The sequence below is a fragment of the Stegastes partitus genome, unplaced genomic scaffold (assembly GCF_000690725.1).
Source record: "Stegastes partitus isolate 25-593 unplaced genomic scaffold, Stegastes_partitus-1.0.2 Scaffold1031, whole genome shotgun sequence".
Taxonomy (NCBI): Eukaryota; Metazoa; Chordata; class Actinopteri; family Pomacentridae; genus Stegastes; species Stegastes partitus.
The window spans coordinates 222,498-246,853 of NW_007578762.1; the positions used below are offsets into that span (position 1 = coordinate 222,498).

The following is a 24,356-nucleotide window of genomic DNA, read 5'->3' on the forward strand; positions in this document are numbered from 1 at the left end:
CCTAAAGAACCAATTCTGTCAACTTTTAGGGTTTGACTTATCAATATTCATAGTCAGTTCTTAGTTCAAACATGTATGACTGAATTATACCAAAATTTTAACTTGTTCTTGTAGCTCGGAGTAGTTTTACAGCAAGTGTAGAGGGGTGCATGGAGACGGAGGTAGGGACTTCATAGATCTGCACATTCTTGAGAAAGCAATAGTGTAAAGGTGCATCTAAGACCTTTTAAGGCAAAAAGAGGTTGTTTTAATGGGGTAAAAAATCTAAATATGTAACTTTGATACATAGAGATGAGTTTTAAATGGATGTAATCACGAACCAAAGATCCTACAGTTTTAAGCGAATGAAGAAAGAAGTTATGTGTGACTTTTACCACCAGAGGGCAATGGTTGCACAAACAGTAGACTGGAGATTTGGTACATGGAGCTTTTGCCACTTCCCTAAATTTCACATTTACTGTCAATACTATATTAAATTTTTGTAATTAAAATTTCAGATTTTTTTTTTTTTACAGTAATCAAAGATAATTCACTGTAATCTGCATGTAAGCATGGAGATGGACGTTCTGTAGATAAGAAGAACCATTTTAAAAGATCAGTGCACAACATAAAACGAGGGGAAACACACAGGCACATACGAAATAAAGCTACGGAATAAACACGTGAACCGTTGTGGTGTGTAACTACATTAGGTCAGGTGGATTATCATGACTGACTGCTGACTTAGCAGTAAACACTTCGAGGCTCGCCCTCTTGGCGGGATATATGCTAATCAGCGGATGTTGCGTAGATATTTTCCCGCGTTTTTAACTTGTGAGCTTGGGTGCGTTCGTTTGCGGTTGATCACGTGACGCCGGTGAACGCACATTGTGTTGTGTTTAACGTTACCGAAATCACAGAGGTGATATGAGGCTATAAATCAACTATCTCACGTTAATGTCGACAGGATTTGTTTTAACACAAGCAAACGAGCAGCAAACTTCAGTGAACAGTATCGTACACTCGGACTTGTGAGCATTTACTGTGTGACAGCCGTGATACCGGCGGCACCGCCTTCCCGCCGCGTACCCCGGTGACACAAAGCGAGCACCTCCAGCAGCACGGTTCCAGGAAGACAGTTCGGTTTTGTTGTATTGTTGCCACGGAACTCCTGTAGTGGGCTTTAAACTGAGTTTTTTTTCGCCTTCAAAACACAGTTCCGTTTTTAAGTGTTTTATCTGACTGTTAGGTGCCCGGATACCGAGATGCCACCTAAAAAACGCAACTCTGCGGCGACACAGATGAAGGAGCTGAAGCCCGGAGCTGAGAGTTGCTCACCAGACAAGGAGAGTCCTGAGTTGTCTGTTAAAAAGTAAGACAAGTTGTGTTGCCTCATTCACACCACAGCGGCATGTTAGCAGTCACCACCTGGTTGTGTTACGGTGACACAGTGGCCTAATATTCAGCCAGTTGTTCTACTCTTGCTAGCTAGCTTGTCTCTCTAACCTTCAGGCTGACGAGCTAGCCGCTACAACGAAGTCAGGCCTGCATTTAGAGCTCATACTAGTGAGTTTGAACATCTCTTAACTCTACACAGCTGGCCACAAAGTGTAACTATTCAGTAGTAGGTGTAACATGAAGTGTAACGCTGTTACAACACACAAATACGACCCATGTGTGACTCAGACTTTGGCTAACGGTGAGGCTGCTGTCATCTGTGCATCATGTTTTGATGTCGTCCGTCTTTGTTGATGTCTGACCTCCGTCCTCCAGACACAGAGACAAGGATGCTGAGTTTGTGACTCTGAGTAAGAGCCTCCGTGTGACGGACCTGGTGTGTGACGATGCCTGGAAGCTGTGGAAAACCGTCCAAGAGTCCATGGACGAAGTCACTGTAAGTATTTATATGAAATGACAGCACAATTATAAACACAGCATTCAAATGTCCTACTTATCTGACCTAGTGGGAAAGTTCACAGTCTCATTTCTAAAGTTGTGATTGGACAAAGGTTACATTTAGCCAGTTGTGCACAAAGTTGTTCAACTAGTGACAAATTCTCAACTATTTAGTTCATCCACACTGCACACAGGTGTGGCTTTGAAGGACAATGATCAGGCTGTGTCACCAAAACTCCTTTGACTGGTCGCTATGTGAAGCCACCTTAAAATGCAGATTTATTCAAATGATATCGTGCGACAAACAAAGAAAGGGAGAAGAGAACGGGCTGTTGACATGCTGGATGCTGGCATGTCACTTAGAGCCGTAGTCAGACAACTGACTGTCCAAAACTTCATCATTTGTCATCTAAGAAATCATTTTGGACAACATGGTGTGACAGACAATCTGCCACATGTTGCCCTGGTGTGTATAAATGTGACATTCCGTGAAATGTGTGTCAACTTCGCCAAGTCCTTCAAGGAAGAGCGAGACAAAATTCCACAAGCACCATGGACAACCTCATCAACTCTGACTGATGATTTCTGGTTTATGATCCAACTCTCGATCGGCTGATTATCATTTCCAATACAGTGCATTATTAGTTCTTTCATGACGTCCATTCTATTGTAGAAATGCTGTGTGTTGGACCAACAAACATGTATTCCCCTTTGTTACGTAGAATGGATTGAATTAACTTAAATATATTACATGCTATATTCATATTTTTGCTAAGTAACAGCTGACTGCACGTGACTGCACATGCTTAGTTTTGTGATTCTCATGGGTGTCCTGTTGAGGAAGAAGAATGCACAGGTGGAAACTGTATCACTCTGCTTGAAAACGACACAGTAAAAGAACAAAATTGTCCCTTCTGGAGGCAACTCATGTTATGTTTATGTGGTTTCGTCAGAATACATAATCCACTATGACGTCTGGTCCTGAACGCTAAAAATAAACATGTCCTCATATCAGAGTCATCTCCCTATTGGTGATGACTTTGAAAAGATTTCTCAAATTTGCATTATCAAGGACAAGTTTGTATCAAACCTGAATGCATTTTCCACTTTACAGCAATGAAGTCTCACCTTTTGAAAAATACTTATAATACTTACACTGCAACTATTGTAGATGATTATGCTTCTTAAATGCAAACAGTTACTTTTCTATCTCTAGTGAAATAAGGGAAAATGAAACAGTATGTTTTTCTAACATTGTGTTTTTCTAAACATTTTGTTTCAGGACAGTCAGAAAAGGCTGTGGGGCGCCTGTCTGTTTGTGACCGTGACTGAAATGGATGCCTCCTGTTTCACCTTAACTCAGGTTCTGAAAGCAGTCAGTCTAAAGTAAGTGCTCACTAGGCTTTATCGGCATCACTCTATAGTGTCTTTGTTTTTTCAGTGATTCAAATATATGTTATGTATGATGTCACACATGTTGTTTGAGTGGCAACTCAGTTCTTCTTTGTGTGGATACAGACTGCAGATTGTTTTTTCAGCCTTTCAGAACACAAGAGCACCTTGTTTGGAATTGCTTTCTGCAGCATACTAGTACAATAGATGTATTCAGGGCCTCAAGTAATTATCTCTAGATGCCTTTCACTTTTGTAGAAATGCATGATTGGATTTTTGCCAACATTTGTGATGCTGATGCTTTCCATGTAATTTTGGCTGATCACCATGGCAGATACTGATATCTGCAAATATTTTTCTGCAGAACTGCTGAGACAAAAAGCCTCACCTGCAGTGAAAACAACATTTTCATGCCTACTCTTATAGTGCAAACCTAAAATACAAAGCATTTCAAATGTACACTATACATTTACTAGCAAAATAAGAAAAAAATACTTCCAACGTACATGTAAAGCATGTCGAATACATTTTCATTTAACATTTTCAAACAAAACTGTAAACTTTTAGCCTAACAGACATTCCCTGGCAGTGAATGTTAAATTTGGGCAGATGCTGCTGTTTCATTTTAAAGTCTTTATCAGCTGATACTCACTGTCCATCCCTAATGTCAAGACTTACCACTGCTGTATTAGATCATTTTGCATCACTGAGGTGGTTTCACAAGTTTGATCTTACTTCAATTGCTTTTTTGTTGTTGTTGTTGTTTGCTTTCTTTGTTTTGTTTTTTTTTGGAAAATAAGTTACCTCACCCCCTAATTTGTCTCTTTTTTTGTAGTGTGAAAGAGTTTATTAGTCTGGTGAGGAAGCTGGACGTGAACTTGGACACGATAAGCACCAAGGTGAATTCTGCACTTACACGACTGGAGAAGAAGTACGATGTGATACTGGCTCTTTACCAGAGGTTTGAGAAGTGAGTGAGCTTATCAGTAGAAAGCAGGTGCTTGATTTGTGTAGAACTGTTTGTGGCAAAATACCAAGTGATCATAAAATTTGTCTGTTTCAGAACGTGCAAGAAAATCTTTGTTTTGACCTCTGATGGAAAGTAAGTTGGAGAAAATATATTTGTCACACTTCTTTTTTGTGGTCTTGTGTTCGATAATTGCATGCTTGTTATAAAAGCTGTAATGCTGGTACATGGTTAATGGTGCAGTGTCTCATTTTGAAGGGAGAGGGAGACCATGCGAACCTGCTGGACAATGTTTCTTTTGGCCAAAGGTAGGTTGAGCTTCTTAACACATTAACAACAACAAAAACAAGTCGGATCAAGCTGTTAACACACTTGATGGAACTGTTTTCATGTTGTTCGGTCTTCTTCTTTTCATTCTTCCTTCCTCTTTCGTGCTCAGCTGTCGAGATCAGATGAAGTGGAAAATGTTTCTCCTCATGGTTACAGTTCTGTTGTTCCTAGTCGACGTCAGTGTTACTGTGATGATGCTTCTCACGCGCTGCGTCTCTGCTGTCTGCAGGAAGGGCCTTGCAGATGGAGGATGACCTGGTCATATCATTCCAGTTGCTGCTTTGTACACTGGAGTTATTCATCAAGCGCTGCTCTCCGGATCTTCTGCAGCCTCTTTACAGTAAGCTTTAGTGTTATTTACTGTAACCTCATCATAAGTCTTCCTCACTCCTCATTGTAGAACCAGGTACTGCAAAGTCGCTCTTATGTTACCCAGCTATGGACAATGGGAAATTTCTATATCACAAAAGGATTTATTGTTTATGCCTCCTAGAGACTTTGTAACCTCATAAATATTTTTCTCTCAGAATCAGCCATCAGCAAAGTTCAGAGCCCTCCAACACGAACATCTCGTCGCAACCAGAGCAAAGCCAAATCCCGACCTCCGGAGCCAGAGGTTGACGTGCAGCTTCTCGAAACTTTGTGCAAAGAGAATGAATGCAATATAGAAGAGGTCTGAGCACTTCTCTTTTTTGTTTTTCCTTTACAGTCATCATTTAAACACATTTTTAAATTCCTTTGTATGTTTTTGTCCTCATATTATCCTATATTCTATTTGCAGGTGAAGAACGTATACCAGACCAGTTTCTCGGCTTTTCTAGACTCACTGGATCTTTCAAGATCCCCAGATTTTCCTCAGGTAGGTGGTGATTGTAACAACACCTGCTCTCCTGTTTGGTTTTACTCTGCCTCTCCTGCACTTACTGTTTCCATTAGTTACTGCTTCCTGCTTGCCGTCGCCTTTGTTGAACATTTGAGAGTCTGACAGATGTTGGTTGCTCTCATTGCTGCTCACACATGTTTGTTTTCACATGCATGTTGTCAGGAAAATGTTTACTTAAGCAGGGGATCTTTTGTAGTGTGTCAGGGTAGTATATTGCAGAGGCAGGTATGAAGACAATGGCGACAGGATGCTACTGTTTGCTGACACCGACCCACTCCTCTGAAAAAGGATACTGGATATATTTATTTTACTATTATAGTACACTATCCCAGTGAGAAACAGATGGTGTGCATTACTTAGTTAAGTGCCCTTTTAAATAATGTGTAAATCTTATCTTATTGGTCCTACCTACCTTTATGGGACCTGGGTGGATTGGAAAAAAACATGACACTTTCAGGGCTACAAGGTGGCTCGGTGGTTAGCACCATTGCCTCGCAGCAAGAAGGTCGCGTTCCGGTGAGGACACACAGGATCTTTCTGCGTGGAGTTTGCATGTTCTCTCCGGGTTCTCCGGCTTCCTCCCACAAGTCCAAAAACATGTTGAGGTTAATTGGTGATTCTAAATTGTCCGTAGGTGTGAATGTGAGTGTGCATGTGAGTCAGCTGGGATAGGCTCCAGCCCCCTGCGACCCTAGTGAGGATTAAGTGGTGTACAGATAATGGATGGATGACACTTTCAGTAATGTTTTGGTCAGATTACATTATAGAGAAGATGTACAGACAAAGACTTTGCCTGTTGGCTGTCTGGTCTTGTTGTTGACAACGCAGAACATTTTTCATTAGAAATGAAAATTTTTCGAGGATTAAATCTGATCAGATATAGACAGGCTCTGGCTCAGTTGCAGTCATACAATCTTTAGATAGGTCAAGTATGAGTGCGGGCTGCAAGGTGGCGCAGTTTGTAGCACTGTTGCCTCGCAGCAAGAAGGTCGCCCGTTCGCGTCCTGGTGGAGGCACCCAGGATCTTTCTACGTGGAGTTTGCATGTTCTCCCCGTGCAACGTGGGTTCTCTCTGGGTTCTCCGTCTTCCTCCCACACAGTCCAAGAATATGTTGAGGTTAATTGATGATTCTAAATTGTCCGTAGGTGTGAATGTGAGTGTGCTTGGTTGTCTGTTTCTAAGTGTAGCCCTGTGATAGACTGGTGACCTGTCCAGGGTGTCCCCTGCCTTCACCCTGAGTCAGCTGGGATAGACTCCAGCCCCCCACGACCCTAGTGAGGATTAAGCGGTGTATAGATGATGGATGGATGGATGGAAATATGAGTGCAAAAAGGACTCTGTGTTGTAGCGTGAAATGTCTGCGGTGCAGAATAATTACAAGTTTGCTTAGTGTTATAGTGTATTTATGTGATCAAATTCAATTAAAACCAAATGTTAAGAACTGTTTAGAAACCCCCACAGGTATTGTACCACTTCATGTCTTTAAAGCTGGGTTGGACAATACTTTTTGGTCTCATGGGGCAAAGCTTCAGCAGCATATTGTCAATGAAGTGGTCTTAAAGGAAACTTGACATCTGCACCGCCTCTCAGCTTTGTTTTTTAAGCTTTAGGAAGTCCAGCCTGTGATAAGAGACTTTAGTTGATCGCAGCTCTTTCAACCCCGATCTGGTAAAACAGTATTAAAAAGTGCACAGTTATTGTGTTCAGACTAACCATCAAAAAGCAACTAGTTCCAAGTCACTGTCAATGAAAGCGGGTAATATGAAGCTACAAACTGACCGCAGACTCTTCTTGCCACGCAAAGGGCGTTTCGTGCAACCAATCAGAGTTTAGCTGGCCTCGCCTTTTTTTTTTTTTCCCCTGAGCTGCAATGATATAATAAAGGTTCAACCACACAAATGTTTTTTGTCACCGTTACCACATCCTTTCACTCTAATCCTCTCTGAACGCTTTCCTGTCTCTTTACAAAAAATGGAAGAAAAACTTGTTCTTGCCGTTTGCCAGTTAATAGTCACTCCTTTGTGTCTTCTTTGGCCTGTTCCAGGGTTCTGCCTACTGCAGCTTTAACTGCAGATCTAGTTTTCAGGTTAAGATTTTGCATACAAAACATGTGTTTAACTAATTAGATCTCATGCATTATTATCCATTGTACAACAAAGAAATTGTTACTAAACAGTAGGTCATGGAAAAAATGATTTGCTTATCTTCACATATAATGTTCATAACTAACAGCTCATGTACAATACAGGAATAATGTATTACTGTGAATGGGAAAAATATAGCACCTTTGTTTTTGAGACTTTTCTACTTTTTAGGGTTTACCACTTTTGGATTCAGGTAAATTTAAAATATAGGACTTGATTGAGAACATTCAGTTTGTTGCAAAAAGTGATAAAATGTAAGTAGCGGTGTTTAATATTCAATGTGTGGTGGTACCTCACTGAATAATTGTTGTGTGAATTTCCCCCCAGGTGAATGACGTCGACCAGCAGTATGAAGAGCACTACCTCAAGAGCAGAGACATTGATGGGCGGCTGTTTTTTGACGGAGATGACACTGTTCTTGCACCAAAAGTCGAGATGTAATTTCTTTCTTTCTTCACTATTTCATTTATGGTGATTAGTTATTTAATTTTTTTTTTTAAGAAAAGCATTACGTCGTCTTCTCCTGTATCCAGATCACAGGTGGAGAGAACACCAAAGAAGAACATGCCAGACGAAGATGGAGTACTCATCCCTCCACAAACGCCAATCAGGTGAGCAGTTACATGTCACTCACTTGGTCGTCATTGTTTTAGTTATTGCTTATCTCGAGAGGTCATGTTTGCTTTAGTTAACAGTGGACTGTATACACTGTTGGCTGCTCGTGTATTTGAGGGTCGCAGAAGTGACATAGAAAAAGGAATAGACAATACTGATGACAATTATTGTTTGGAATGAACAATTTGGGGAAAAAATCTAATTGTAGATTTTCTGACAGATGCTGTGATTTGATTTGTCGTCTCATTTTTTTTAAAGTCAAGTTTGAGTTCAGGATTCATTGTTCAGGTTTTGAATGTAATGAAGCATTACCAAAGGATACCATCAAACGTGTGACTGTTGCTCAAAGAGAACAGCATGTCTTTGTAAAACTATTGCCACAACAGTCAGACGATTTGTAGATGTGATTTTGTAAGTTGCATTGTTTCAAGTCGCATCATCATTCAGACCTAGTATGGATTACCTAAACGTTTAAATGACAACTGTATGATGTAGTATATCACGAACTGACAACAAAAGGGGAAGAAAGCAGGACCTGATAAGCAAACCAACATATTATTTTAAGCTTTTTTTTCTGTGTGTACCCCAGTTGAAAAGATAATGATAATCTAGCAGTTGTTGTTGCAAAATAGTACGTACAAAACCACAAGGAGTGGAGCCTGTGGTTTAATTTGACTCAACACGGGTAGCCTCGCCCAAACACAGAAAGGATTGACAGATTGATGGCAATGTCGATATTTACTAAATGTGTGCATCTTGTGAATGGAAAACCAAACACTTGATATTGCTTTGGGAATTTCTTTTACTTTATGGTAATTTATTAGGCATTTTCCATTGTTTGCTTTGTTCTAAGTTCGTATCTGTCTGTGATTTTTGTATTATCTTATCAGAGCTGCCATGACATCCATTCAGCTGTTGAGGGGTGATCTCACCTCCAGCGGGGACCAGCCATCTACTGTCCTAGCTACATATTTCAAAGTGGGTCTTTAGAAGTCTTGCCACCAATTAAAGCAACCCATGAAATCACACCTTGCTTAATCCTTTTTTTTTTTCCTGTCATCAGAACTGTACTGTGGATCCGACACAGGATGTGCTGAAGCGTTTGGAGACGCTCGGGCAGGTGTTCAGCCAAAGATTTGGTCAGGCAGTCGGCCCACGCTGCGTGGTGTATGGCAGACAGGTATAAAGTACCCCTCAGGAAGACACGGAGTAACTATGGCAACACACAGTCTCTTCAAATCATTTTATGACTGAGTTCAATTTCTTTCGTCTTTCAGAGATTTGCTCTTGGTGTCAGACTGTATTACAAAGTCATGGAGGCAATGCTGAAATCGGTACAGTAACTTGTTTGACTTTTCTTCCAGAATTTTTCAACAGCTCTATTAGAAAATGTTGCATTTTTATAATTTACTTGCTCACCTTAGTGTAATAATCTTAACTTTTATTATTTAAATAACAGCACAGTGGATAAAATAAAATCTGTCAACTGGAAATAACTCACTCTGGTGACACTTTACATTTACATATCTGTTTTTTTTTTTAATTTTGTAGGAAGAGAAGCGGCTGTCTGTGCAAAATTTCAGGTATGCTTCTTTGCATTTTTTTTAATCAAATTACTGGGGAATCCATATTGGTGTGTATTCACTTGATCTTCAGTTGATCATTGGAAATGCGTGCATGATTTGTATTGTTTTGATTTGCAGTGAAGCTGAAGCGGTATTTTTTGCATGAGCCCAGTCTTGTGATTTTTTTTTTCCAGTAAACTTCTGAATGACTCCACATTCCACAAATCACTTTTGGCCTGTGCTTTGGAGGTGGTCATGTCAACATATGGAGGTTTGTCTATTTAATTTTCTTGTAAATTAAGAACACACTGCTTCTTGTGTTGTTACATTATCTTATCTTACAATTATCAGCAATAGAGAAAAATGTTGCGGGGCAAATTGTTGTAAGCATTTTATTTGCTCTTCTTGAATAGAGAGCAGTTTCAAAAATGGAGGGTACAACCACGGAGGAGGCGACCCTGCTGAAACAAATGTGTGTTTCCCCTGGATACTGGACGTGTTCAGCCTCGCCGCCTTTGACTTCTACAAAGTCATCGAGAGCTTCATCAAGGCTGAGCCCACGCTGAGCAAAGATATCGTCAAACATCTGGAGACGTGCGAGAACCTCATCATGGAGAGGATTGCATGGAGGACGGTGAGTTTTATCTGCCCCTGCTGCAAGAGTATGCTCTTAATATTGTTGCAGAATTTTAATAAGATTCAGGTATACACAACATAAAGATACAGACTGTAAATATAACTTTTAGCAGCATTGGACCAAAGAAAACTGTCAATAGAGTAAAAAAAAAGTTGTTTCTTATTACTGCAATTCAGAAATATGATAAATACCCTATAAGAGCAATATATAAACTGCTTCATCTTGTTTGAAAAGCATTTTTTGTAAAAAGACAGGTTTTGCATAACTTCAACATTCATGGCATGTGACAAATGAAAAACACTTTGAAGTTGTACTGAGGAAACAGGCAGAAGAATAACCAAGCCACAGTGTTCTTTGCATGACACTGAACCCCACACTGCTCCTCAGGAGCTGTGCTACAATGAACACACACACATCTGTCTTATAACACAGATTACACATTTAACATACGCACAGAGTTATTTACAGTTTCACTACCATAAAATCTCACATAGTATGGCTAACAAAATACTCTAATGGGAGTTGGCATGGTCAGTTGTATTACTGTTCACAGTCTTGTGCTCATAACATTTATTTACATTCATTTTATCCAAAGGGTCTTTTCAGTAGTTGTGTGAAATAATCTGTGTAACCATTGCGTGTTAGTGGCTGCCACTGCCTCCACCAGCAGGCACCTCCCTATGCACCAGGCTGCTGGAGAAATAGTAGATGAGTGGGTTGAGGCAGCAGTTGAAACTGGCTAAGGAAAGAACCACAGGGTGCACAGCCTTGGTCACCTTGGCCAGGCCACAGTGGGGCAGCAGCTCCATGTGTGTGAGTGTATATCCCAGCAGGTTGACGTGGTAGGGGAGGAAGCACAGCAGGAAGACGCCCAGCACCCAGTAGATAACCCTGAGGGTGTGCCGGCGGCCACGACGGTGGCTACGGCAGCGGTGTCTCGACTGGCTGAGCACACTCAGCACTCTGCAGTAGCTGTAGAGGAGTATCAGAGTGGGAAGCAGAAATGACCCCAGCACTAAGCCCAGGGCCACCAGGATGATGGTGCGATGGCGTTGCGAGGATGGGTCCAGCAGACAGGGTTGGCTTTGGTGAGTGGCTGCTGAGCGCAGCAAAGGCAGACTCATGCTGAGCCCGAGCACCAGGCACCAGATCCCCCCACTTACCACCTGTGCAACACGCCGACGACGGAGTGTTGATGCCAGGGGGTGCACCACAGCAAAGTAACGGTCCACAGCAATGCACACCAGAAAAAAGATTCCCCCATATAAGCTGATGTATTTAAGGATGAAAGTGATCTGGCAGAAAGCCGCCCCGTGAGTCCAACTGGACCAGTCGCCTGTCTTGGAGGACAAGGCTCGAGCCTTTTGGTGGTAGTAGTAGATTCTCAGAGGTAGAGAGATCACAAAAAACAAGTCGGCGGTTGACAGACTGACCATGTAAATGGCTGTGCTGTTCATGGTGCAGGGGGACAGACACAGTCTGCGCAGAGCCAAGCTGTTGGTGACCAACCCCAGCAGGAAGATGACGCTGTAGGACACCTGGTAGAAGGTGAAGCGGTAACTTGTATCCACAGTGCAGTTAGACAAAGCTGAGCTTGGTTTGGCTGCCTGATCAGTCATATTCCACAGCTCCATATTTCAAAATAATTTCCAACACTTTAAATCAGCCTGTTGTTCTCATGATGGAGGAGACCAGGTTGGTTGAAGTGAGCCAAGGAACATAGTAGGTCACCTGTGGTGGCGCAGTCAAACCTGTGGCAAGTTAAATCTTAATTAACTCAAAATGTTTGGTGTTTTATAGACTGTAAATTTGCTTTAGAGACATGAATACACTACCGTGACAGACAAAGCTGAATTAATGTTTGATGTGGAAGACAGACAGATGAATTTTGCCAGTGAAACTTTAAGTGCGGCTTCCTGCTCTCGTAAAACAGGCAAACATTTGGTTTCATTAAATGTAGAGTGGGAGCCAAAGAAACACCTCCCGATGTAATACTATTTACACATTAAACACACATTTTGTTAACCTTGTAAAGCTAATCTTGCGTTGAAATTACCAGAGGTGTTAATTTAACCAAGGTTGTAGTATGTAAGCAAATATCCAGTGAACCATCTTTCCATCAGTGTTATAGAAGCTCTGATATCTGAGCTTTCTTACTAGTGTTTGATGAAAAACAAAAAAGTCTCAATCATCATCACATGTACCAGTTTCTACAGTACCACTGACTGAGCAATAAAAGAGAGCTCACACTAATTTCTTAACACAATTTTAAACAATAAATAAAATTTGCTAATTATCACTACAGTATTTCATCTCCTTCAGTTAGCATTTATGTAGCATCTCAGGTGACAAGTTATCATTAGCAGTAGCATTATTTTAAAGACAATCTATTTTTTATTGTTATTATTATTATTACTTCTAACCCCGTATCTTTATAGCCAAGTTGTGATTCTATAAATGTAACTATAGAATATTTTGTTACAGCTCAGACCTATTATTCTTTTCAGACATATAATAATAAATGGCTGCAGTTGTGTGTTTTGATGCTTTACTAACAGATATTCCCTAGTAATTATTAATTAATTACTTTATAACTAACACCAAGTGTGTATATATATACCTGTTAAATAGAAGTTGATCAAGAGTTGCAAAGTGTGCAGCAGTTTTGCCACTGACTGTAAAACTCATCACAGCACATATTTTGCCTTTATTTGGTTCTTTAACTGTCAATGCCAAGTAAAATATCACATTTAAAGCAGTTCTGTGATTCCAGATTCCATTTAAAGTTTCTACAAATTCCTGATCAGCTGGTACGGTAAAAAAAAAAAAAAAAAAAAAGAGTTATCTTTCTTAACCCATGTATACTGTATGAGAACAACTATGCACAACAGAGAACACTGAAACAGAAAGCTCAATCACTCACCAGTGCCAGGATCAATGCAGTGACGGTGTGATAAAGTTCTTTTGCCAGTCGGATGGTGCTGAGCAGCAGGACAACCTGTTAGGATGCTCGAACAATGCACAGCACATGCAATGCACGAAGAAGTTCACGCCTACACTCAGGTCAAGGTCTCTCTCCCCCTTTCTCCTCCTCTGTCCCCCCTCTTCCCTCTCCTTCACACACTTAGGCTTATTGCGACCTAACATTTAATTAACTTTTGGTCTCTAATTTAGCTTGAGGGTTGATGGATGTTGACATTTATAGAATCAAAATTTATAATCAGCCTTAGAATTGAAGAAGAAGTGCAGATGGCTTTATTACCTTCGTCGTGGGCGTCGTGTTTACGACTTCTTGTTTCAAAACCGACACGAGTGATTGGAGTTGATCATTAACTATCTAGCTGATAGAGAATTAACGGTAATTCACTGACAGAAGGTGATGCAATCGTACAGTTATGTATCTTGTGTCTCAGCCTTATCTGAGATCTTGCACTTTCAGGAAAGTCTGTGTAGATGTCAGACCAGGTCTACATCTGAGAAAATTTGATCTAAAATTTGTCTTAATCAGTCTAAATGAAGTCAAAACAGTTCTTTCCATAGCTATGCATATAGTCTTTGTACCTAATAAAAGCATTAATTCACCTGTTGTCTACTTTACATCTATTTAATTCATTTGTTGTGCATACAGTTTTATTGTTTTTTATTTAAATTATTTTTACCCAAGTCACAATATAATTGTTAATGATATGTAGCCTTTTATATATGATCTGTATAATCGAGGTCGGGTTTTTAGTGCTGTTATTTAAGCCAGATGGATAAATCATGATCTCATGGCAAAAAACTTCTGTGTCACAACGGCAGCAACCACCTCTGTGTTCTACTCTGTAAACGTTCTTCTCCCACAAGAGGCGTGTTGTTGCTCGCCTGCTTTGCTCCCATCAGTGCTGTGGTGGAGATGAGTCTGCCCCTGCCAGTGCAGACCCTAAGGCTAAGCCTCTCAGCAGGAATGCAGCAGTGCTCGGTCTTGCAGCACACAGCTTTGACAAGAAGTAACACATATTCCACATGCAATCAAGTTCCGTCGTATTTCGTTTGCACTGTGAGCTGTTTTCACATTCAGTCAGCCTGACTAAGATACGTTTACACACAGCCTGACTACGTTTTCTATTTCTATTCAATTTTAGTAACTTCCAAAATCTATGGTGTGTATACAATATTATTTCTACAGGCTGAAGTTTTGTTGTATTTGCAAAAATGCAGTAGGGCAGGTAAAACGTCTTGACATGCTTAACCCACCCTAAATTTTCTATAGAAAGGATCAGTCCTGTGGCCACTAGCAGTGTAGCTGTCATGTGGTGACCACACCTGCAGTGTACAATTTAGCGTGGCCTTACTGTGCATTCATGGTCCGACCACAGCACCCGTATGACTAATCGGTCTAGACAAATAATTCGGTGGCACCCAATCAGAGTCGCATTCGAACAACTGATAGCCTTCTATTGCCACACATTACACAACACCCCACTCAATCAAACACGTAGCACATTTCATACTCGAACCTTAAAAAATTATCAACATTTTTATTCACTTCCAGTATACGAGTAAAAGCTGTTATAGAACATGCTGCTCGAGAAAGTGCTTAAAAGCCTTAATGCGGCCACAAATAACACTTAGAAACTGCACAGTACAGTACATTAATACTGGTTCAGTGTTGTCAAAGGTACATGTTCCAAAGGAGAGTTAGCTCTCGGGAATAAAATTACAAATACAACGTCTTTTGTGCAAAAGTTGAGACATATTTGAAGCACCACCTGCCATTTTCACTAATGCACGCTCTAAACTCATTGAAGAGTTTTCTAACTTTGTTGTGGCCTTAAAAAACAACAATAATTATGCAGCAACACACTTTAATTCAAATTCCTTCTCTTTGTCTTGTTCCACTCTTCCACTGACTGAATAGGGATCAGTGAGTTAAGTCCCAGTCTAAAGTCTCTGCTGTGTGCGGTGGATGGGAGTGGCTCCTTAGTAACCATTTTGTTTGCGTGATTCAAATCAAGCTTTACCATCCGTCGTCTCTTTATTATTAGTCAGTAGCCTTGTCATTAGACTGTGGACTCATCGTCAAACTGTTTGGCTCTTATACTCCTCAGGGTCGTGCTTTTGGGTGTTGTATTCGAGCTGCTATTCGAGCTATCCAGCTGTAGTCTGTCGAAAAACTTGGCACCGTTGTGCAACACTGTAGCCTTTCGTTTGATGGAGCTCTGAATCGTCTCTGAGGTGAAGTAGTAAATGACTGGATCAAAGCAACAGTTGGTCACTGCTATGCACAGAGCAATGGGGTAGATGGTTCTGACCACGTATTCTGCATAGCAGCCCTTTAGCACGTTGGAGCGAACCATGGCGTAGAATATTAGATTAACATTGTAGGGAATGAAGCAGAAGCAGAAGATGAGCACGTGCACGACGACCATCCTCAAGATCTTTGTCTTGTTGAGGTTCCCACCACGGCTGATGGTCTGAGGTTTCCTAAGGGTCCGTAGCACGCTGATTGAGCAGAAGACGTTCACCAGCAGTGGGAGGATGAAGCCCACGGTCTCAATAAACACCACCACCTTGGACAGCTCGGACTTCCACTGTTTTTTTGAGTAGTTTTCAAAGCAATAATTGTTGGAAGAGTTTGTATTGTTTGGTGAAGTGGTGTCCAAAAGGAACCCCGTGGGTATACTTCCAGAAAGAACCATCACCCACACCGCCACACAGGCCAGTTTGGCGTTCCTTTTGCTGCGTATTTTCTGGGACCGAAACGGGTACACAATGGCCAGAAAACGGTCGACACTGATGCAGGTGAGGAAGAGGATGCTGCCGTACATGTTGGTGTAGAACAGGGCCACAGAGATCTTGCAGAGCACGCTTCCAAACACCCAGTCGCGTTTGACAAAGTACGCAATCCGAAAAGGCAGGCTGAGAACAAAGAAAGAGTCTGAAACAATAAGGTTTATCATGTACGTCGTGGTCTCATTGCGCAGCTTCAGCGTACAGCCGAAAATGTATGCAGCCACCATGTTGAAGAAAAGTCCAACGATAAACACCAGGCTGAAGACCGCGCTGTAGAGAGGGTATTTGAAGTCATCACTCTTATCACACATGAATGGTGCGCTGCGGTTATACATCTTTACACCAGGCAGGAAACAAACAGTGGCAAAGTTCTCCTCAGCAGTGAGCTGTTAATTCAACATGTTCAACAGACAGGGAAAATCAAAGGTCCCTAAATGTTCAAGAGTGCTCAGTTTGAGTGGTTTTATGTTGAGTGAAGAAAATCATACAGCTACTCCACAGTATACCTCTACTGGCATCCACAGTCCATTACATCCATTTTCCCTTTGTGAAAGATGTCCAGCACGTCCAGTTATCCTCTTTTAAGTGGAGTTTCCTTTCTTGTCAGATGTCTCCCACGGAAGAAAATGTTTATCCCCCTTTGAGACAAGAGTCATGTGCTTCTCCTCAACTCCGTGAGCAGTCGAGTGTTTCCTCGTTTCTCTTGTTTTCCTGTGTGTTCCTGCAGCAGCCCTGGGGGAGCAGGGGGTTATCGTTACTCCGCTCCTGCCCGACCGTAAATCAAAAACCCTCACAGCAGTCAGCAAGTCAGAGGCTCTGACACAAAGAAGTGACAGATTGTTGAAACACAGGGAGGAGCCTCCACGGGGGCCAAAGTCCTCCCATTGCTGCTTTGCTTGTGCACATGCATGAAATTTAAATAATGTAACGTTTGAGCTATCACAGTGAGAAATATAGTCCAGAATTTTCATTTGCACGTTTTGTTTTTTTCTGTTTTTTTATCTAAATGATAGGTTTCCGTCTTCCTCCACGCTGTAGGCGTCTTTAGATCAACCCACCACAACATTCAAAGCATTCTGTGTCCTTGGACGGAGATCTAATCTTCTGCTTAATAACACAGTATATGGCATATTATAAAAGGTTCATTTTATGTCTGTGATTGTTTGGAGTACAAAACAAATTCACAACTTCACAGCGAACAAAGACACCTTGAGCAATGATTTTACTAAAACTAATAACAGTTTAGTTTTCATTATATCGTCACAGAGCGCTGTTGAAGCAGCCAAAGTGTAGTTTTGAAATGTGTGGTGGCGTCAACAGGGCGTAGCCAGCATGACGTGAAGAATGTACTCACGACATGTCGCTACCTGCTGCCACTGTGTAAATTGCTGGGTGGTGAACCAGCCTCCACTTCCTTGCATGATCTCATTTCTGATTTTTATCTTGCTGTGCATGCTGATAAACACGTGCACCCGTAACTTGCATGCTTTTACTTTTTATCTTGATTTAGTTTGACAAGTGTTCAGAATGAATGTGTGTGTAGATGTGGGTTTTGCTGAGTGGGTATATATTTTTTAAATAAAATGAGTATTTGGTTTTAGTTTGAGGGGATTTCCATGAGCGGATATTACAGGGATTGTAATTGTGTGAACATAAAATGATGAACAGATGTTTTATCAGTCTATAAAGTATAATTTAACAGGTTGTTTTTTTTTGCAAGGGGAATTTAATGTTTAATTATAACCGTTTGCTCGTCAATGCTGCACTTGTTATCCGGGTAGAACCAAGCAGACTGGCTCCTCATGATGTTATTGAGACAATAACTCATACTTCATATGGAGACACTCATATAAAAACTATTTTTATTATTATTTGTCATCAATATGATACATATTTGATATCAAATAAATTTCTTGACATCCAAGTGATTTATTTGCATCATTAAGTGTTCTAGAGCTGAAACAATTTGGGAATTAATTCACTAGTCAGTTGAGAAAAAATAATTAGCTGTTATTTTTTAAGTGAATCAGTCATTTTATATATTTGTTACTGTTGTTGGATATTTTGTGGTTTTATGTTGTTGGAAAGAAAAAACAAGACAATGAAAGATCCACCGTAGGCTCAGGAAAGCTGATGCACATTTTTGGTTAGTTTTTGGCATTTTCTAGACAAAACAGCGAAGCAGTTATTCAAGAAAGCAATCTGAAGATTGATATATAGTAATGGTTATATAATATCTGATAGTATTATATGTGTAGTAAATGAAATAATCTTTTGTTGCAGCCTTAGAAATTGCAGATAGGTCTGTTCTGAGTGACAAGTGTGCTCTCAGATTAGATAAAATTGCATTAATCTTAACAAGTATCTTTACATACCAAAAAATGCGTACTGAATTTATATCATTTGAATTCTGATTTGGTATAACTGATGTAATTAGCATCAGTTTTTTTGTTTCTAAATTAGATTTTGGTTTTGACAAATACATCAGCTTTCAGGAGTTTTTTTTCCCTGTTGTTCAAATTTGAGCCCTTGATGTGATGTTCAAGAAACATCCTGTAGTAATTCTCAGTCTGATTTAGATGCACGTGGCCATGATTAAATGTAAATAGTCGTGTTTGTGTCTCCGCAGGGCTCCCCTCTGTTTGAGCTTCTGAAGCAGGAGCATGAAAGTGGAGCAGCAGAGCAGGTGGAGCCACCAGCCAGCTTCAGCCAACCGCTGCAGCACAACCACACCGCGGCCGACCTGTAAGTCATCCGTCAATCGATCTGTCTGTCAGCTGCTGGTGTGCAACAGCTACAAGATCTTCTTTAACTGTTGTGTAACCACTGTGAGTCATAAGCGTAAGAGCTCGTCCCTTTGATTAAGTCATAGATAAGCATCGTTACCTTTGCGTTATTTTCCACGGCTTCCACTCACCGTGGGCGTTCCTGTTCAAACCTTTGAAGCTTTTCTTTTACTTTACTCTAAACCATCTAAGGTTTGTGTTTAGCGGTTCGAGGAAATTGTATTATTTAATGTTGCTGGCGTAACTGACACATCCCTCTGGTTCCTGTGTTGCCTGTACAGATATCTGTCCCCCATGCGACCAGGCACTCGGATCTTGCCTCCTGAGTCTCCGGCCACGCCCAGCTCTCAAGCTTCCTCCCAGGCTGCCAGCCAAACTCCACGACCCTCTAAGTCCAACTCTCTCAGTCTCTTCTATAAAAAATGTACGATATCATTCAAGTTCTTGGATCAGTCACTTCAGACATATAGAACCAAAACTTTTATCCTTCCTTAATAAGAAACAAGGCGCAATATGAGGTGTGTCAGAAAAGTTTCAGGACTGGTGTCACAAAAGATATATTTCAAACCCAAACTACAAACTACGAGTTTCCCTCCTGGAGTCTAACACACTTTCCCAGCCTTCTCTGCCACGCCGCCATGTACTCCTGGAAGGATTCTTCCGGGATCCTCCGCAGCTCCGACGTCACAGCCATCTTGATGTCGTCCACATCTTCAAAACGGATCCCCTTGATGACCCCCTTGAGCTTGGGGAAGAGGAGCCAGGTGGGGTCAGTAGGGAGGTTGCTCCAGCACAGCAATGTTCTTCTCAGCCAGGAACTGTGGGATGCTCAGGGCATTGTGAGAAGGCACATTGTCATGGTGAAGCAGCCATGACTTGTCCTGCCATAACTCTCACCTCTTCTCGCGCCCTGAACGAAGCAAACGCTGCAGGATCTCTTTGTAGACGTGCTGGTTGATCGTCTGAAGGGGAAAACTCCTAGTTTGTAGTTTGGGTTTGAAATATGTCTTGTGTGACACCAGTCCTGGAACATTTCTGACACACCTTGTACTTTTTTTCTATCCTGTGGTGAAATCTTTCCATTTCTGTTGTTCCTTCATGCTGCTGCTGCTGCTCCAACTATCTCTGTGGTTCTGTCTCTCGGCAGTGTACCGTCTGGCCTACACCAGGCTGAAGATGCTCTGCTCCTACCTGCTGACCTCCCACCCTGAACTGGAGCCCATAATATGGACCCTGTTCCAGCACACTCTGCAGCACGAGTACGAGCTGATGAAGGACCGTCACCTCGACCAGGTAGCCTGACAGTATTGTACTCTGTTTCTCTGTCTCTCATCCCTTTGTCATGTCTCGTATTGTAGAATTGTGGATGAGCCGTAATAAAGCAATCAAAGTGCAACGTGATTTGGCTTTTATATTTTAATAAAGGATAATAAAGAAGAGAAATGCTTCAGCTGAAAGGGCAGAGCTCATACACCAGGTTCAGAGGTCTGGCCAAGCCTCAAACGAGACAATACAAGTTATTCTCACATCTGTCCATCAAACATTATAGTCTCAGCTTTCTCATGAAGCTCCTCAACCGATGAATGTAGATGATGCAGAGTGCAGTCAGACAAAGGAAGTGATCAGTAGCTGCTTTGTATTTTTCTTTCGCCCGTCATGTCTCAGCTCTCTTACTCATCTTTTCTTGTTTTTTTTTCTCCCAAACGCCTGCTATTGTTCTTCCAGTTGATGATGTCAGCCATGTATGCCATATGTAAAGTCAAGTGTGTTGATCTGCGCTTCAAGACCATTGTCACGGCATACAAGAACATGCCCAACACCAGCCAGGAGGTGATGCAACCTTTGACAGTTTCCATTCAAAACAACTCCTCTTTCGTGCTGAACTTTTGCCGCTGTGAGCGAACGCCACGCTGAATCGTGACAGAATGATTCTGAACGCTCACTCTTTATGTTGCAGACCTTTAAGCACGTGCTGATCACTGAGGCCCACTACGACTCCATCATTGTCTTCTACAACCAAGTGTTCATGCAGAAGCTGAAAACCAACATCCTGCAGTACGCCTCTACCAGGGTGAGACACCGACAGTCATTTCAGTACACGCACAGTCAGAAAATGTGCATGCCTCTTTTTCCGTCTCACTGTTGCTGTTCTTTTTTTTTTTTTTTCCAGCCACCTACACTCTCTCCGATCCCACAAATACCACGCAGCCCCTACAAGTTCCCTAATTCACCTCTACGTGTTCCTGGGAGCAACAACGTGTACATCTCCCCTCTGAAAAGCCCACGTATGTCCCCGGGTATCATGACACCTCGCTCCAGGTCAGTCCTGCACATGCACAGTATATTCGTTTTTTTTCTTTGAACAGCTTGTTTGATTGTTGGTTAGTGTGAAAAGTGAAGTAGCACAATTTTTAATACAAGACATATTTTTTTTTGCTTTTGCAGAATGCTGGTATCGATCGGTGAATCTTTCGGGGTAAGTGCCTCTGCATTAAAAGCCAGCGGCCCCATTTCCAGTAATGTTTTACTTCACTCACTGTATTTTTTTTCTGTTTTGCCTTCATCTACAGCTGTCCAATCGCTTCCAGAAGATCAACCAGATGGTCAACAGCAGCGATCGCTCCTTCAAGAGGACTCTGGATATGGGCGCCACTCCAAAGCCTCTGAAGAGGTTACGCTTCGATGTGGACGGACAAGACGAAGCCGATGGCAGGTCGGTATCAAATGGTGCTGTTGAGCATCAAAGACACACATAAGGATTGATACTGTGTGTTAGAGAAACCAAGAAAACAGGAATGTAATGAGTTTGTTTTTGTCACCATGGAAATGGAGCACAGAGAAACAACATTTCTATATTTCTTGTTATGTAGCTACATCAGCCTGTACACAGTTAAATGGTTTGTACAGTGGCTTGTAAGGCTTTTATGAGTAATATATTCTTTTTAATCAAACATAATTTTGTGTAGCCTTCACCCTAAGTCAGCTGGGATAGGCTCCAGCGCCCCCGCGACCCTAATGAGGATTAAGTGGTGTATAGATCATGGATGGATGGATAATTTTGTGTAACTGCTAGACAAGCTATGTGACAAAATAGTTTTCAAATTACCCCCAAACATCTTTTCTACATTATGTTCTGCACTATATCTACACTATATCTGCATTTATCAAACAACATACTGATGCCAGTATATCTGTGATTGACTAATAATAATAATATCAGCCAACCAGTGTGTTGTAGCTCACTTTGTTTCTTAAATTACAGCAAATCTGGAGCAGATTCTACACTGATACAGAAGCTTGCAGAGATGAGTAAGTGAAACCAGCTTTATATATTCAGTTTCACTTTTGATGTTTCATATTCTTAATTCAACTCCTGTTCTCATTGCAGCCTGTATTGGTTTTGTTTGCATGTTCCTCAAACATATCGATGTTTTTTTGTGTGTGTGTGTGTGCAGGCTCCACTCGGAGTCGCATGCAGGAGCAGAAGATGAAGGAGGACGCCGAATCGAGGAAGGAGTAACTTCAAAAACCTACTGAACTGACCTGCACTGTTAGTCACAATGTGAACACTACTTTTTGTTCACACACGAAACGAAACACGAGTTTCTCTGTACATTTAGGAATGGATTTTAGTTTGTATTTAACTTTGAGGAGTAATATGTGAATATAGAGGACCTTCTCCTCTTTTTTGTTAATGCTTTATCTGAGTGTCTTCACTGAATAATGGCTGACATTAAATTTCGTTGGGATTTGACTTGTTGGAGATGAAGTATGTTTGGTTTTAAGAGTGTTATTAATTTGTTTGGATCTTGTGAGAAATCATTGCTTTCACTTACATGAATTTTCTCAGTAGTTTGGAGTTTTGCTGATATGCATTTCTTTTTTTTGTAAAACAACTGGTTGAGTCTTCCCACCACCGATACCTTCATATGTTGACCTTTTTCATTTCACATTTTGACATCTGTCTCGATCACGATACAACATTTCAAGTGTTAAATCATGATTACTCTGTCAACCTCAGACAGACGGCAGGATGTGTTTTCATGCCGTGGTTTTTACTTGGAGGTAATATTTTGCTCTGCAACGCACATTGTCTTCTGAAAGCTTAGTTCGTGTCATACATTGAGACCTGAAACTATCAAACATAACTGAAAGGAAAAATCATACATGATTTGCACTCAACCAAAAATATGTGTAGCTTGAGAAGGTTTGGTTACAGGTGCCGTGTATAGTTTTATAGCAGACTTTGTTTTACATTTGGGATGTAAAAGAATAAATAAATCTTACATCAAATGGAAACATCGCTCAATGTGTTTGACCTAAATGAATATTTTTATACATTAATCAGGTTTTTCTACACACTATTTTGGACAATTGTAGTTTTTTTAGAAATAGGTGTAGGACGATGGTGATAATTCTAATTCATGTGTGGACTCACTCCAAAAAAAACATACCAGGGTAAAGTACTGCTAGACGTTGTACTCTGTTGAAAATGTGGTGGATATTTCTTCTATGATTCTGTTTTGTACCTGCATACAGCTTTTGTATTCTTTGCTTACCAGTTGCCATAGCTCCAGTGTTCAGCATACAGCAGCCAAAGGACGTGGGGAACGATTGAATGATGTTCTTCAATTATTTAGGAAATCAATCTGTTTCTATGGATATATTTTGGCTTGTGTGTTAGATTTTTATTATTGCTGTCTGTCCAAAAGTCTCTTTCCCCCCTATGTCTTCTCATAAAAAACACATTTCCGAGCTTTGCTTTGCTTTGCTTTCTTTGTGCTGATCTGTTGTTTCTAGTAAGCTGGTCAACTGTCAAAGAAAATTAGAATTTAAATGTTAGTTAGAAAAACCATTTCAAAGATAGTTTGAAAATATGTCTTAGGAACCTTAGTTTAAGAAACAAGGTCATTAATATAAACAGGTTGCTCATTTTGTTTAAAACTAAAATAATCCTGTTAGTTATCATTCCCATTTCAGTGATTATGAATTGATAAGACTTTGACAGGTCACAGATTTTGGAGCTTTAGTTAGCGTCCGCGATGTTGTATTGGCTCCTGTACCTCCAACAGAAATGCAGCCATATCGGTGAGCTCATCGTTTGGTCTTGAGTGGTAGTTTTCCTCCCTCTGCTGTGCATAAAGAGGCAGCAGCCAGTCACTTCTACACAGACCTGCAGTTCAGTAAAATGATAAACACTTCACTGTTCTGGTAGTTGGATGAAATCCTGATTGATACAATAAATTTTAACTGTGGTTGACAGAAGAAGTGACAGCATTAGCTTTCCTTGCTGTCTGATATAAACATTTAGCACCGAAAGGTAAATGTTCCTGTTTTACAGGATTTTGGAAACTGCTGATGGCACTTTCTATGTTAAATATAAATG

The 24,356-nt window shown here is 41.0% G+C and overlaps 3 protein-coding genes across 3 annotated transcripts; 1 reads left to right on the forward strand and 2 right to left on the reverse strand.

Annotated features, from left to right (window-relative positions):
* Positions 1-1,155: 1,155 nt before the first annotated feature.
* rb1 (retinoblastoma 1) lies at positions 1,156-23,725 on the forward strand. The gene is made up of 27 exons (XM_008295225.1): positions 1,156-1,351; positions 1,753-1,873; positions 3,158-3,261; positions 4,103-4,237; positions 4,331-4,369; positions 4,493-4,542; positions 4,794-4,904; positions 5,092-5,237; positions 5,346-5,423; positions 7,920-8,029; positions 8,126-8,203; positions 9,098-9,185; positions 9,271-9,387; positions 9,485-9,541; positions 9,759-9,790; positions 9,967-10,043; positions 10,186-10,406; positions 18,814-18,929; positions 19,252-19,394; positions 20,118-20,263; positions 20,696-20,800; positions 20,928-21,041; positions 21,141-21,289; positions 21,416-21,446; positions 21,541-21,683; positions 22,233-22,279; positions 22,426-23,725. The coding sequence occupies exons 1-27, from the start codon at positions 1,245-1,247 to the stop codon at positions 22,488-22,490; spliced, it is 2,730 nt and encodes a 909-aa protein (XP_008293447.1). The 5' UTR covers positions 1,156-1,244; the 3' UTR covers positions 22,491-23,725.
* Positions 11,051-14,799, reverse strand: LOC103367246 (lysophosphatidic acid receptor 6). The gene has a single exon (XM_008295226.1). It carries the CDS (start codon positions 12,041-12,043, stop codon positions 11,051-11,053), a length of 993 nt encoding a protein of 330 aa, XP_008293448.1. The 5' UTR covers positions 12,044-14,799.
* Positions 14,910-16,944, reverse strand: lpar6b (lysophosphatidic acid receptor 6b). Its single transcript, XM_008295224.1, has one exon. It carries the CDS (start codon positions 16,517-16,519, stop codon positions 15,452-15,454), a length of 1,068 nt encoding a protein of 355 aa, XP_008293446.1. The 5' UTR covers positions 16,520-16,944; the 3' UTR covers positions 14,910-15,451.
* Positions 23,726-24,356: the final 631 nt, after the last annotated feature.

Bases quoted from the DNA above. Each gene is read 5' to 3' on its own strand.
- rb1 (XM_008295225.1), top strand. From the start codon at position 1,245: ATGCCACCTAAAAAACGCAACTCTGCGGCGACACAGATGAAGGAGCTG. The intron at 1,352-1,752 runs GTAAGACAAGTT...TCCGTCCTCCAG, and splicing joins CCTGAGTTGTCTGTTAAAAA to ACACAGAGACAAGGATGCTG. The intron at 1,874-3,157 runs GTAAGTATTTAT...ATTTTGTTTCAG, and splicing joins AGTCCATGGACGAAGTCACT to GACAGTCAGAAAAGGCTGTG.
- LOC103367246 (XM_008295226.1), bottom strand. From the start codon at position 12,043: ATGGAGCTGTGGAATATGACTGATCAGGCAGCCAAACCAAGCTCAGCT.
- lpar6b (XM_008295224.1), bottom strand. From the start codon at position 16,519: ATGTATAACCGCAGCGCACCATTCATGTGTGATAAGAGTGATGACTTC.